Source organism: Borostomias antarcticus (assembly GCF_949987555.1).
Source record: "Borostomias antarcticus genome assembly, chromosome: 15".
In the NCBI taxonomy this organism is placed as follows: domain Eukaryota; kingdom Metazoa; phylum Chordata; class Actinopteri; order Stomiiformes; family Stomiidae; genus Borostomias; species Borostomias antarcticus.
The window spans coordinates 16,879,090-16,891,589 of NC_140248.1; the positions used below are offsets into that span (position 1 = coordinate 16,879,090).

The window sequence follows — 12,500 nt, forward strand, 5'->3', positions numbered from 1 at the left end:
GAATCTGGTATGGTGAACTAAAATGTTATTGTGATGCAAGTGTCCTCTCCTACCTCCATGCACACGGGAATCTCTTCACTCGCGATCATCTCCTCACGCACCTCCTCTCTCTCCTCACGCACCTCCTCTCTCCTCACGCACCTCCTCTCTCTCCTCACGCACCTCCTCTCTCCTCACGCACCTCCTCTCTCTCCTCACGCACCTCCTCTCTCTCCTCACGCACCTCCTCTCTCTCCTCATGCACCTCTTCTCTCCTCACGCACCTCCTCTCTCTCCTCACGCACCTCCTCTCTCCTCACGCACCTCCTCTCTCTCCTCACGCACCTCCTCTCTCTCCTCACGCACCTCCTCTCTCTCCTCATGCACCTCTTCTCTCCTCACGCACCTCCTCTCTCTCCTCACGCACCTCCTCTCTCTCCTCACGCACCTCCTCTCTCTCCTCACGCACCTCCTCTCTCCTCACGCACCTCCTCTCTCTCCTCACGCACCTCCTCTCTCTCCTCATGCACCTCCTTTCCTCTTTGTCTCACACTCATCTCTCAGTCATCCACTGGCCTCAGGCCCCCCCACACACCACTGAACAGCCACGCTCTAGTCATGTGATAATCCTCTCAAACCAAGAAAGTAAAAACATATTTGTAGTCCGTTCTGTGCTGTTGTACTATGATGAAACTTAAATAGTGATGCAATGTTAGTGCTGTAGCTACATTAGCAGAGCCATTTTGAGAGACTCCAGCCAACAGTAACATTGCCACCGTACTGTATGTTAAACCAAGTGGCAAAGACTTTTTTTTAGGAATGCAATACTGTTATCAAGTTTGACCTCTGTTGAAGAATTTCATGAGATATTGATCATTTAAACTTCTTTCACATGGTCTATGCAGGGTAAAGTATGTATTCATTTTATTTATCTATTGAATTGTTTGGGTGTTAACCAGTTTGCTCCTTATCCAACACTGGTTTCCTTTGTCAGTCTGTTTTTCACTCACCTGCCCCTCAAACTGAGAGAACAACTAGCCTAAAATTCTGAGTGGCATGTTTTGTTTAACACAACACAATATGTTGCTCCATAATAGTGAGGACGATCCTTTTTCAATCAAATAAGTCTGTGTATTTAGCATTATGAACTGCATAGGATGCAGTGACCAATCAGGACCCAGGGCCCAGGTGAATGGTGGGTAGAGTGGAGGCAGGTGGTGACAAAACTACCTGAGAAAAGAAGCATTGAACCCCCCCTAAGGGAGCTCATACTCACATCTGACATCGTGTGCACACATTAGGGGTTAAAATGATGGTGCATTTTGCCTTGCATATACAATAATATTTAACCTTGTGCTGTGTGTGGCGTGTTGCTTTTTTGACTAATCATATTAGTGTTTAATGTTCAAACTGAAAATACTGGTCAGTGGCCAAACAAATGTATTGGCGGTAGAATTGTATTGGTGCTACTGCCCAGTTGAATATATAGAATGAGATATTTTGAATGAGTATAACATTGAAATGCAAGGATCGTTCACGTGAAGGTAAGTTGATCTCACACTGGAAGTCACCACCTTTTGTACAATCAGGCTGTTACTACATGATAGAGATTAATTATGAAACTGGAATGTTTTATTGTCATAATTAATAAACTGCAGGACTGATATGTCCATTAGCAATTGCAAATGTCATTGTTGTGAGGTGTGCATTTGTATTGTGTCATGTAGGACTCCAGCCAGATTGGTTTGCTCAAGGAGCTGCTGGACCTTCAGAAAGACATGGTCGTTATGCTGCTCTCGCTGTTGGAGGGTAAGTTATCTTCACCACAAACTGAATCCCTTTTTCTTTCTCTCACCCTCACGATCGTCTGCCCTGTTTTGTTGTGTCCAGGCAACATTGTGAATGGAACCATCGCCAGGCAGATGGTGGACATGCTGGTGGAATCCTCCAGCAATGTGGAGATGATCCTCAAGTTCTTCGACATGTTCCTCAAGCTGAAGGACATTGTTGTGTCAGACGCCTTCCGAGACTACGTCACCGACCCCCGAGGGCTCATCTCCAAGAAGGACTTCCAGAAGGCCATGGACAGCCAGAAACAATACTCCCCCTCGGAAATCCAGTTCCTCCTGTCCTGCTCGGAGGCCGACGAAAACGACATGATCAACTACGAGGAGTTTGCCAACCGCTTCCAGGAGCCGGCGAAAGACATCGGCTTCAACATTGCGGTGTTGCTGACCAACCTGTCTGAGCATGTGCCCCACGACACCAGGCTGCAGAACTTCCTGGGCCAGGCAGAGAGCGTGCTCAACTACTTCCGCCCCTTCTTGGGCCGCATCGAGATCATGGGCGCCAGCAGGAAGATTGAGCGCATCTACTTCGAGATCAGCGAGGTCAACCGCAGGCAGTGGGAGATGCCCCAGGTCCGAGAGTCCAAACGACAGTTCATCTTCGACGTGGTCAACGAGGGCGGGGAGTCCGAGAAGATGGAGCTCTTCGTCAACTTCTGCGAGGACACCATATTTGAGATGAACATCGCCTCGCAGATTTCAGAGCAGGAGGAGGAGGAGAAGGGGGAGGACGAGGAGGAAGGGACCGAGGGGGGAGGGGAGGGAGGAGGGGGAGCTGGGGGAGGGGCAGGAGGAGATGAGGAGGGCAACGGAGAGGAGAACCAGCCGGAGTCGAGCTCGGCCTTCGCCGACTTCATCAACAGCATGTTGAACTTCCTCAGCATCTTCACGTTCCGGAACCTGCGCCGGCAGTACCGCAGAGTGAGGAAGATGACCGTCAAGGAGATCGTGGTGGGCGTGGTCACCTTCCTCTGGACCCTCCTCATGGGCATTCTGCATTTCATCTACAGCGTGTGCAAGGGCTTCTTCCTCCTCATCTGGCAGACCCTGTTCGGAGGCGGCCTGGTGGAGGGCGCCAAGAACATCACTATGACCGAAATCCTGGCCAGCATGCCGGACCCGACGCAGGATGAGGTCCACGGGGACCTGCCCGGCGACCCCGGGGCCGGGGAGGAGCAGGAGGCCGGAATGGTGACGGACCTAGGAGACATCGGGGGGGACGAGGAGGAAGAAGAGGACAACCAAGACAAGGACGGCGGGCGGACGCCGGCCATCGACGCTCCCGGAGGACTCGGAGACATGGGCGTTGAGTCTCTGGTGGAGCCTCCTACCCCCGAGGGCACTCCCCTGACCAAGAGGAAACAGGTGAGGTGCTCAGCTGCTCGTGCGGAGGGAACGCTGCTTCACGTCCTCCTCACGCGCGTCCGTGGGGGCGTTTCACGGGGTTTTTCACCAGTACTGATAAGGTCTTCTCTTCTCTGGCTGCAGCAACCCGAGGAGGCCGAGGCCGGCCAGACTGCCGATCCTCCGCCTGTCCTAGAGGAGCCCCCCCCAGAGCAGGAGAAGGCTGAGTAGGTTCCTCAGGCCGTCTTTACACAGTCACCACCCCCCCCCCCCCACACACACACACACACCCTTTCTCCTACTCATTAACCTCACCTCTGTAGCTACATGTCACATGTTTTTTTGGGGAAAGACAAACCCTAACCCTGGGACTTTATTTTCAGCATCGAAAACGGAGAGAAGGCAGAGAAAGAAGCCGAGACCAAAGACGAGCCACCGCCGGAAAAACCACAGAAGAAGAAGACCAAGGCGAAGTCAGACAAGAAGCTCGCCAAGGAGGGAGGGTTTGAGCTGTGGAACGAGCTGGATATCCAGAGGAACAAATTCATGGTGAGGGCGGCCATCTTGCTCTCTCTGCGTTCCGCTGTCATCCTGCAGTGCAGTACCTCAACTCATCATATACTCGTTGTGTCTTTCTCTCAGAACTACCTCTCAAGGAACTTCTACAATCTGCGTTTCCTGGCGCTGTTCATCGCATTCTCCCTCAACTTCATCCTGCTGTTCTACAAGGTCCAGGAGCACTATTCTTTTTTTTTTCTCCTCATTTTTTTGAATGACTACTCTCTTTCCTCATTTGTTCTGACAGGATCGTTTTTTAAACCTTTAAACCTTTGTGTCCTACTGCCCGTGTCTGTATGTGTGTGTATTTGTGTGTGTGTGTATCGTGTGTGTGTGTGTATCGTGTGTGTGTGCGTGTGTGTGTGTGTGTGTGTGTATCGTGTGTGTGTGTGTGTGTGTACCGTGTGTGTGTGTGTGTATCGTGTGTGTATCGTGTGTGTGTGTGTGTGTATCGTGTGCGTGTGTGTGTATCGTATGTGTGTGTGTGTGTATCGTGTGTGTATGTGTATCGTGTGTGTGTGTGTGTATCGTGTGTGTGTGTGTGTGTGTGTGTGTGTATGTGTCTGTGTGTGTGTGTGTGTGTGTGCAGGTGTCTGACAGCCCCCCGGAGGGTGAGGAGATGGAGGGCTCGGGGCTGTTCGAGGGCAGCGGGGTGTTCGAGGGGTCCGCTGAGGAGGGAGAGGGCTCCGGGGTGGAGGAGGGGGGAGACGAGGAAGAGGAGGACGGCCCCATTTACTTCTTTTTGGAGGAGAGCACCGGCTACATGCAGCCCACTCTCTCTTTCCTCGCCGTTCTGCACACCATCATCGCCTTCATCTGCATCATTGGCTACAACTGCCTCAAGGTCAGTGTGACAGAAGCTTTAAAATATGAACCTTACTCCTGTGTTTTCCATTACACGTCAAGGAAAGAAATATAATACACCTCGGTGTCAAAGGCGCGATCTTTCATTGGTGATGGGATCTCTGTTGGTAACCCTGTCTTCATGTGTTTCCCTCAGATCCCACTGGTCATCTTTAAGAGAGAGAAAGAGCTGGCCAGGAAGCTGGAGTTTGACGGTCTCTACATCACAGAGCAGCCCGAAGACGACGACATCAAGGGCCAGTGGGACAGACTAGTCCTCAACACACCGTACGGGTCATGACCCTCCCCCTGACCCTCGCAGGCTGAGGCACACTAGACCAGGGTTTCCCAACCTGGGGTCCGGGCGTGGGGGGGCGGCGGGGGGGCTCAGACAATTTGAGGCTTTAATAGCTCTTAAATTAAGTAGACAAATGTTTGTCAAAGAATCATGTTATTGACACACAGCAATTTTAACAAAATACATGATCATATCTGATGAAGGGCCAAAAGGCCTTTTACCATTTCAATTCAACACATTAATCTGAGACTATGAATCATGCCAATAATAATTTTACTGCTACGCTGGTGTAGTGTTTCATTGTACCCTAACTTACACCTGATGGAATTTGCGCACATATGAACACACACAGACTGGACGTTCACAGAGATTTGGGGGGGTGGGGGGCAAATTCCATCAGTTTGTATAGTTAGGGGGGCTCTGGGGAAGAAAGGTTGGGACCCCCTGCACTAGACCATTATACTGACCGCATCCTGGGGAAACATACAAACAAACACGATACAATCTCATCTGCTCCTCCACAGCTCTTTCCCAAACAACTACTGGGACAAGTTTGTGAAGCGAAAGGTACAGTAAGATGCTTTTTGTCTGAGACTGTTGGTTTGTTTTAGGTTAGTCCAGATGTGTTTGTGTGAGACTGAGACTGTTGGTTTGTGTTAGGTTAGTCCAGATGTGTTTGTGTGAGACTGTGAGACTGTTGGTTTGTGTAAGGTTAGTCCAGATGTGTTTGTGTGAGACTGTGAGACTGTTGGTTTGTGTTAGGTTAGTCCAGATGTGTTTGTGTGAGACTGTTGGTCTGTGTGAGGTTAGTCCAGATGTGTTTGTCTGAGACTGTTGGTTTGTGTTAGGTTAGTCCAGATGTGTTTGTGTGAGACTGTTGGTTTGTGTTAGGTTAGTCCAGATGTGTTTGTACAGTATGAGACTGTTGGTTTGTCTTTCCAGGTACTGGACAAGTATGGAGATATCTACGGCAGAGAGAGGATCGCTGAGCTCCTAGGGATGGACTTAGCCTCACTAGATGTCAGTCAACAACACGAGAAGAAGCCAGAGGAGCCAGACAGCTCCATGTTTTCCTGGTACATCATTGTTCTTACCTCCTCTGAGAACCTAGGCAGTTCTACACTGCCAGTGAATATTATACAATAAGGTACTTAAACAGGGTTTTTATCCTGTTGTCTTCAATGTGTTAAACCCCTTGTCTCTTTCAGGTTTACCAGCATTGACTTCAAGTACCAGATATGGAAATTTGGTGTTGTGTTCACAGATAATGTAAGATGGAAAACACATTTCCAGAGTATATTTAAATGTCGGCCAGTCTTTGCCTGCTGTGAACTACAGTGTCTTGTTTTCGTCCCCAGACGTTCCTCTACCTGTGTTGGTACACTGTGATGTCTCTGCTCGGACATTACAACAACTTCTTCTTCGCCTGCCACCTGGTGGACATCGCCATGAGCGTCCAGACCCTCCGCACCATCCTGTCCTCAGTAACCCACAACGGGAAACAGGTCCGACCAGAAACACCACAGAACTGCCACGTTCTACAGCCAGTCATGTTCTTACACTGCAGGGCATCAGAGTGGTTCCGGGTCACCGAGTGGAGAGTCCTGGTTGTCTTCTGGCTACTAAATGCCTTTTCTCTCCGTGTCCCCCCCCCCCCCCCCCAGCTGATGATGACGGTGGGCCTGCTGGCTGTGGTGGTCTACCTCTACACCGTAGTGGCCTTCAACTTCTTCCGCAAGTTCTACAACAAGAGCGAGGACGAGGACGAACCGGACATGAAGTGCGATGACATGATGACTGTGAGTTAAGAGACCCACCGCGTCGGACGTCTCGAAAGGGGCGTGATATGATATGATACGATATGATATATGATATGATATGATACGATACAATATGATATGATACGATATGACATTTTCATTTATAATGAGCCCCGCATCCAACTTTTACATCGGCCCTGAGCGCTGCCTGGGGAAAGAAGAACAAATGTACAGGACAACATTTAAGATGACAATTACAGACAATTACTACAAACAACCATCCAATCAGACAGACGTGTGTGTGGGTAAGCACGCCGACTTCCTTGTTCCTTGTTGTTCCTCCTAGTGCTACCTCTTCCACATGTACGTGGGCGTGCGTGCCGGCGGCGGGATAGGAGACGAGATCGAGGACCCGGCCGGGGACGAGTACGAGCTCTACCGCGTGGTGTTCGACATCACCTTCTTCTTCTTCGTCATCGTCATCCTGCTGGCCATCATCCAAGGTCAGGCTCTGTCCTGTTTTGCACATACAGTACAGTAACATTCACTCTATAGAAACACCTCACATACCCCTTGTTTAATAAAGTTTAATTCAAATACTTTATTCATCCCACATTGCTTACAGTAGAAAAGAGAGACGTGGCATCTGAAGAGTGGAAGTCAAAGCTGTGTTATTTTATGTCTGAATGTGGAACTCTGAGTGCTGTGCTTTAACGCCCTTGTGCGTTTTGTAAAGGTCTGATCATTGACGCCTTCGGAGAGCTCAGAGACCAACAGGAGCAAGTCAAGGAAGACATGGAGGTAATTGATGCGTTCGCTTTCTCATGGGGCTACAGTGAGTTTCTTTCTCATGGGGCTACAGTGAGTTTCTTTCTTATGGGGCTACAGTGACTTTCTTTCTCATGATGTCATAATCTATGGCGCCCGTCCGTCTGCGCGTGTTTTTGACAGACAAAATGCTTCATCTGTGGAATCGGAAGTGACTACTTTGATACGACTCCGCATGGCTTCGAGACCCACACCTTAGAGGAGCACAACCTGGCCAACTACATGTGAGCGTGCGCTCCCTCTCATGGGGGTGTTTGTGTGTGAACATGAAAGGTTATGTTATTTAGTGTGTATGGGTGAAGATCAGAGATCAGGCAGACCTGTCTCCTCTCCTGCAGGTTCTTCCTAATGTACCTCATCAACAAGGATGAGACGGAGCACACCGGTCAGGTAAGCCTGACCGCTCCTTTACAGCTGGGCCACGTGCCTCGGTTTCTCGTCCTGTGGTGCTGTACTGTATATCACACTGCCTCTGGCCCTGTGCCTCACTCTACCTCTGTCCTCCTCTGAATCTGTCCGTGTGTCTCACGCTGCTTCCCGTCCTGCTGTTTCAGGAGTCCTATGTGTGGAAGATGTACCAAGAAAGGAGTTGGGACTTCTTCCCTGCAGGAGACTGTTTCAGGAAGCAGTACGAGGATCTGCTGGCTTAGCTGGACCTGCACTAGCCTCACCATACTGGGTTACAAGCTGTACGGTACTAGCAGGGTTACGGTCAGTCTGTCTGGTGTGATGACAGCTTCAAGGCGACAGGGCGGTCCACCCTCCATCCACATCTTTGACATTTTATTAGAGGGAATCAGACAAGGGGGGGTTACAGCAGGGGGGAGGAGCTACAGGCGGGTTTCAAACCGCTGCGGCTGGGAGAGGCGTGGTTGTATGTGTTGGAAAGCCAAGATTTACCGCTACACCGTTTCCTCACAGGGTCAAATGTTTCGTGACAATTAGGGAGGCACCGATATGAACATTTGGGCCGATACCGATAACAGATACTAACATTGCTGTCATGGCCCATAACCGATATTTACCGATGTCGTATATGTTCTGTATAAAAACAAGTTTCTATGATAATCAAATGTTATACACAAAACAAATGGAAACACTGTCTCCATTTCCAAAACATTTGGAAAAGCAGATAAATCATAGATTTACCTCATTGTTTCCTCTGAACAACTACACAAACAAGAGCAGCGAGACAGAAAGAATTATCGGCTGTTCACATCGGCCCTGTTTTGCACATCAGACCAATACCGATATATAAAAAAATGACTAGCTTTGGCCGTACCGATATGATTGCCGATATACGATAGTATATACGATAGTATCGTGCATCCCTGGTGACAATCATTCTGGATGAGAACCTTCTCCTCTATTGTATCATACTGTATGAAAGTGAATTACTGTGAAGTCCACAGTCACAAACAAGCAAAAGAGCACCAGTAAAGACAGAGCACTGATGATGAAAGCCAGGCACCAGCTAGGGACCTGATGGACACCTACTACATTTTCTGTTTGAGGAGTGACTTTGAGTTTCATGTAAAACTGGGCAACGTTGGTATCCAACCACCTCTACCAAAACATAAATGTATTGAGGGTGTCGACTTTGAATGCTGTTCAACTGCTACTACTGAGATTGAGTAACAGGCTTCATATCAGTACAACCAGGGTTTTCGTGTAACTAACTTTATCTGTTGTAATCTGATGATGTCTCAGACTCTAATCTCTGTGCTGTTATATTAGGGGGGGGGGGGGTTGCAGTAAATTTATTTAAATGTATGTCTTTTAATGTTACAATTACAATTTGAAAACACAACCCTGATTGATCAAAGATAGTTTAGTTTCAGGTTTCCTTCAGCTGAGAGGTTTTTCCATATGATGTCAATGTTAATGAATGAGGTGATTTGATTTGATCTTTATTAATTGGCATGTGATTGGCTGCAGCAAGGCGTAGCGAAAACCGACGACATTGAATGTACGAGTCATAACATAACAACATCTCGTCTTTTGTTTCGATCCTGAGACTCGTCTAAAAGCCGTTTCAATAAAAAAAATTGGATGACACTATACGCGTTTCCAGTCCAAGGTCCATATTTTGTCCCCCCGTGGTAATAGGGTATGGAATCCTCACTGTCTAGAGGCTGTCCTGTCGTCCCTCTCCGGCTGTCTGTCCAGTGTGAAGGAGGAGAGGGGGGAGGAGGCGCGGGAGGCCTGCAGCTGCAGGGTGGTGTTGGAGGAGGAGGCCATCCAGCTCAGGCTGTCCATGGAGTCGCTCAGGTAGGGCTGCTGGGCCGGGCGCAGAGGACACATCACGTAGCGCTCGTCGGGATAGTGCACCTGGACGGGCTCCGCCGGCTCCCAGTCCTTGCCGCCCAGGGGCCGGGGGGGTCCCAGGGGCTCCCAGCCGCCCACGGCCCCCCGCAGCGTCCCCGGCTCCTCCATGCTGACGTAGAGGAGGTCCTCGTCGGACTGCTCCTGCTCTGGCGTCTCCTCCATGGCCTTTTCCAGGTCACGGCGCAGGGCGCCGAACCCCGGACGGTCCTTGGGGCTCAGCAGCCAGCAGGAGAACATCAGGGCGTAGCTGTGAACGACACGGGAGACGAGGTCAGGGGTCAGGCTGGGGTCAGGGGAGGTCAGGCTGGGGTCAGGGGAGGTCAGACTGGGGTCAGGGGAGGTCAGGCTGGGGGTCAGGGGAGGTCAGACTGGGGTCAGGGGAGGTCAGGCTGGGGTCAGGGGATGTCAGGCTGAAGGTCAGAGGAAGTCAGGGGAGGTCAGGGGAGGTCAGGCTGGGGTCAGGGGAGGTCAGGCACCACTGATCTACCTCCTCATCCTTAACGCAGAGGCAGCCTAGCGCTACTAAGGTGTCCATCTGTTCTCTCTCTCTAGAAAGGAGATGCACTTGTGAGTTCTGGCAAGTAGTAGTACATTGGCTTTTCCTATGTTAAATGCAGTTATTGTAAGTCGCTTTTGATAAAAGTGTCAGCTAAATGACTGTAATGTAATGTAATGTAATCTATTCCAAACGTAGCAGAAGATCTTTGTGATTCATGACCAGTGATGCACTGTATGACGTTACAGCTCTGGAGGACACTCACATGTCGTCCAGGCAGCCCGGTGGCTGTTTGAGGCGGTTGCCCTGTCTCAGGTAGTCGTAGATCTCGCTGTTCTCCACCCCGGGGTACGGCGTCTGCCCACGGGTGGCGATCTCCCACATGGTCACTCCAAACGACCACTGGCAGACCAGGGAACGACACGACGCGGTCACTCATGCTGCTCTGCCTGCGCACTCTAGCGTTCTCATGTGTTGCATTCGAATGTTCAGGGCTGACAAACAAACTCTCTCTTTCCTGCTCTCCCTCCTCTCACATGCTGTACGTCTCACATGCTGTATGTCTCTCAGATCCTGTATGTCTCACATGCTGTATGTCTCTCACATGCTGTACGTCTCACACATGCTGTGCTGTATGTCTCACACACGGCTGGCTCACCACGTCACTCTTGGTTGTGTACACTCTGTCTGCCAGGCTCTCGATGGCGATCCATTTGACGGGCATCTTGGAGATGCGCCCCTGCCTGTAGTAATCGCCATTATAGATCTTCTTGGAGAGGCCAAAGTCAGCCACACACACGGTCATGTTCTCATTCAACCTGCAAGAGGACAGATGGGCACACAAGAGGTTTAAGTGTGTGTGTGTGTGTGTGTGTGTGAGAGAGAGAGAGAGAGAGAGAGAGAGAATACGAAACAAACAAACATATAAACAAACATACAGTATACGCAGAGATGGCTGAGAAAGTGATACAGTAGCTCACATGCAGTTCCGTGCTGCCAGGTCTCTGTGGATGAATCTCTTGTTGCTCAGGTACTCCATTCCTCTAGCGACATCCGCCATGAACTTCACCAGCATCTGAGGGGGCAAGGGCTGAGGGAGCAGAGAGACACTTTACTGGGAGGAGGAACTGCAGCGCATCATCCGCTCCGCTGAGAGGGTGATTGGCTGTAGACTGCCCTCCCTACAGGACCTGCACACCTCCAGGGCCCTGAAATGGGCCAATGAGAACGTGGCCGAACCCTCCCATCCCGGTTACGGTCTCTTTGAACCACTCTCCTCTGGCAGGAGACTCCGGTCCGATAGGACCACGTGCCACAAAAACAGCTTCTTCCCCACGGCCATCAGACTCAACAAGGCTGGCGTCCCCCCACGACCCCCCCCCCCCCCCATCACCACCACCATATACACTTTAAACTGATCTTGAATCACCCGTACAGTATCATGTCAGTGTCATACTGTAGCAATGAAAACCACCACTTTTCTTCCCTAAGATTCAGTTTTGATCAAAAGCCGATCTGCATGATATAATAAGGCTGTTTTTGAAACCATTCTCAGTTTGAGACACAGATCATTTTGGTTATGGAAGATGGAAACATTGAGTCTCCTTTCCTGGCGTGCCTCTGAGTGTGTGCAGTGAGTGTGTGCAGTGAGCGGGCGTAGCTGACCAGGGGACTGTCTCCCAGTCGAGAGTAGAGCAGGAAGCTGTGCAGGTCTCCGTGCTTCATGTAGGGCAGGATGACCACAGGGGAGGGGTAGCCCCCCCTCTCCACCGTCTGCAGACACACCCCTGCAGGACAGCACAGGGAACAAGGACCTGGTGGTCAGGGGGAGGCTTCTAACCGGAACCCATCAGGAACCTCGGATGACTTTGTGTATGAAAAGCACCGCGGTGTATAAATAAAGTTTGACTTGATGACTCACTGAGTCCATGATGATATTAAGACACATAACTGAACTAAACTGAGTCCAACTTTCCCTCCGGGAAAAAATAAAGTCATGCTATTGTTTAATGTGGAGATATTAGAAGGCTGCTGGTCCGTGTCTGACTCACCAACAAGTCTCATCACATTGGGATGGTCAAACTCACCAACAAGTCTCATCACATTGGGATGGTCAAACTCACCAACAAGTCTCATCACAGTTGGATGGTCAAACTCACCAACAAGTCTCATCACATTGGGATGGTTAAACTCACCAACAAGTCTCATCACATTGGGAT

At 50.1% G+C, this 12,500-nt stretch overlaps 2 protein-coding genes across 2 annotated transcripts in view; one reads left to right on the forward strand and one right to left on the reverse strand.

The window, feature by feature from the left end:
* The window catches only part of LOC311318146 (ryanodine receptor 1-like), a gene marked incomplete at both ends in the record, with an annotated part of 62,724 nt that extends 54,617 nt beyond the window's left edge, over nucleotides 1-8,107 (forward strand). Inside the window, 17 exons of the mRNA XM_084449386.1 lie at nucleotides 1,707-1,788; nucleotides 1,870-3,191; nucleotides 3,315-3,397; nucleotides 3,554-3,719; nucleotides 3,813-3,899; nucleotides 4,318-4,572; nucleotides 4,729-4,859; nucleotides 5,394-5,436; nucleotides 5,812-5,945; nucleotides 6,078-6,138; nucleotides 6,228-6,374; nucleotides 6,534-6,668; nucleotides 6,976-7,132; nucleotides 7,366-7,430; nucleotides 7,581-7,681; nucleotides 7,796-7,847; nucleotides 8,012-8,107. Of these exons, the coding sequence (XP_084305512.1) occupies nucleotides 1,707-1,788; nucleotides 1,870-3,191; nucleotides 3,315-3,397; nucleotides 3,554-3,719; nucleotides 3,813-3,899; nucleotides 4,318-4,572; nucleotides 4,729-4,859; nucleotides 5,394-5,436; nucleotides 5,812-5,945; nucleotides 6,078-6,138; nucleotides 6,228-6,374; nucleotides 6,534-6,668; nucleotides 6,976-7,132; nucleotides 7,366-7,430; nucleotides 7,581-7,681; nucleotides 7,796-7,847; nucleotides 8,012-8,107 (3,117 nt within the window). The remainder of the gene's footprint in view (nucleotides 1-1,706; nucleotides 1,789-1,869; nucleotides 3,192-3,314; nucleotides 3,398-3,553; nucleotides 3,720-3,812; nucleotides 3,900-4,317; nucleotides 4,573-4,728; nucleotides 4,860-5,393; nucleotides 5,437-5,811; nucleotides 5,946-6,077; nucleotides 6,139-6,227; nucleotides 6,375-6,533; nucleotides 6,669-6,975; nucleotides 7,133-7,365; nucleotides 7,431-7,580; nucleotides 7,682-7,795; nucleotides 7,848-8,011) is intronic.
* A 1,471-nt stretch (nucleotides 8,108-9,578) lies between these two features.
* The window catches only part of LOC311318882 (tyrosine-protein kinase receptor UFO-like), a gene marked incomplete at both ends in the record, with an annotated part of 10,895 nt that continues 7,973 nt past the window's right edge, over nucleotides 9,579-12,500 (reverse strand). The window contains 5 exons of the mRNA XM_084450315.1: nucleotides 9,579-10,032; nucleotides 10,547-10,683; nucleotides 10,940-11,099; nucleotides 11,262-11,371; nucleotides 11,947-12,068. Coding sequence (XP_084306441.1) covers nucleotides 9,579-10,032; nucleotides 10,547-10,683; nucleotides 10,940-11,099; nucleotides 11,262-11,371; nucleotides 11,947-12,068 — 983 coding nt within the window. The remainder of the gene's footprint in view (nucleotides 10,033-10,546; nucleotides 10,684-10,939; nucleotides 11,100-11,261; nucleotides 11,372-11,946; nucleotides 12,069-12,500) is intronic.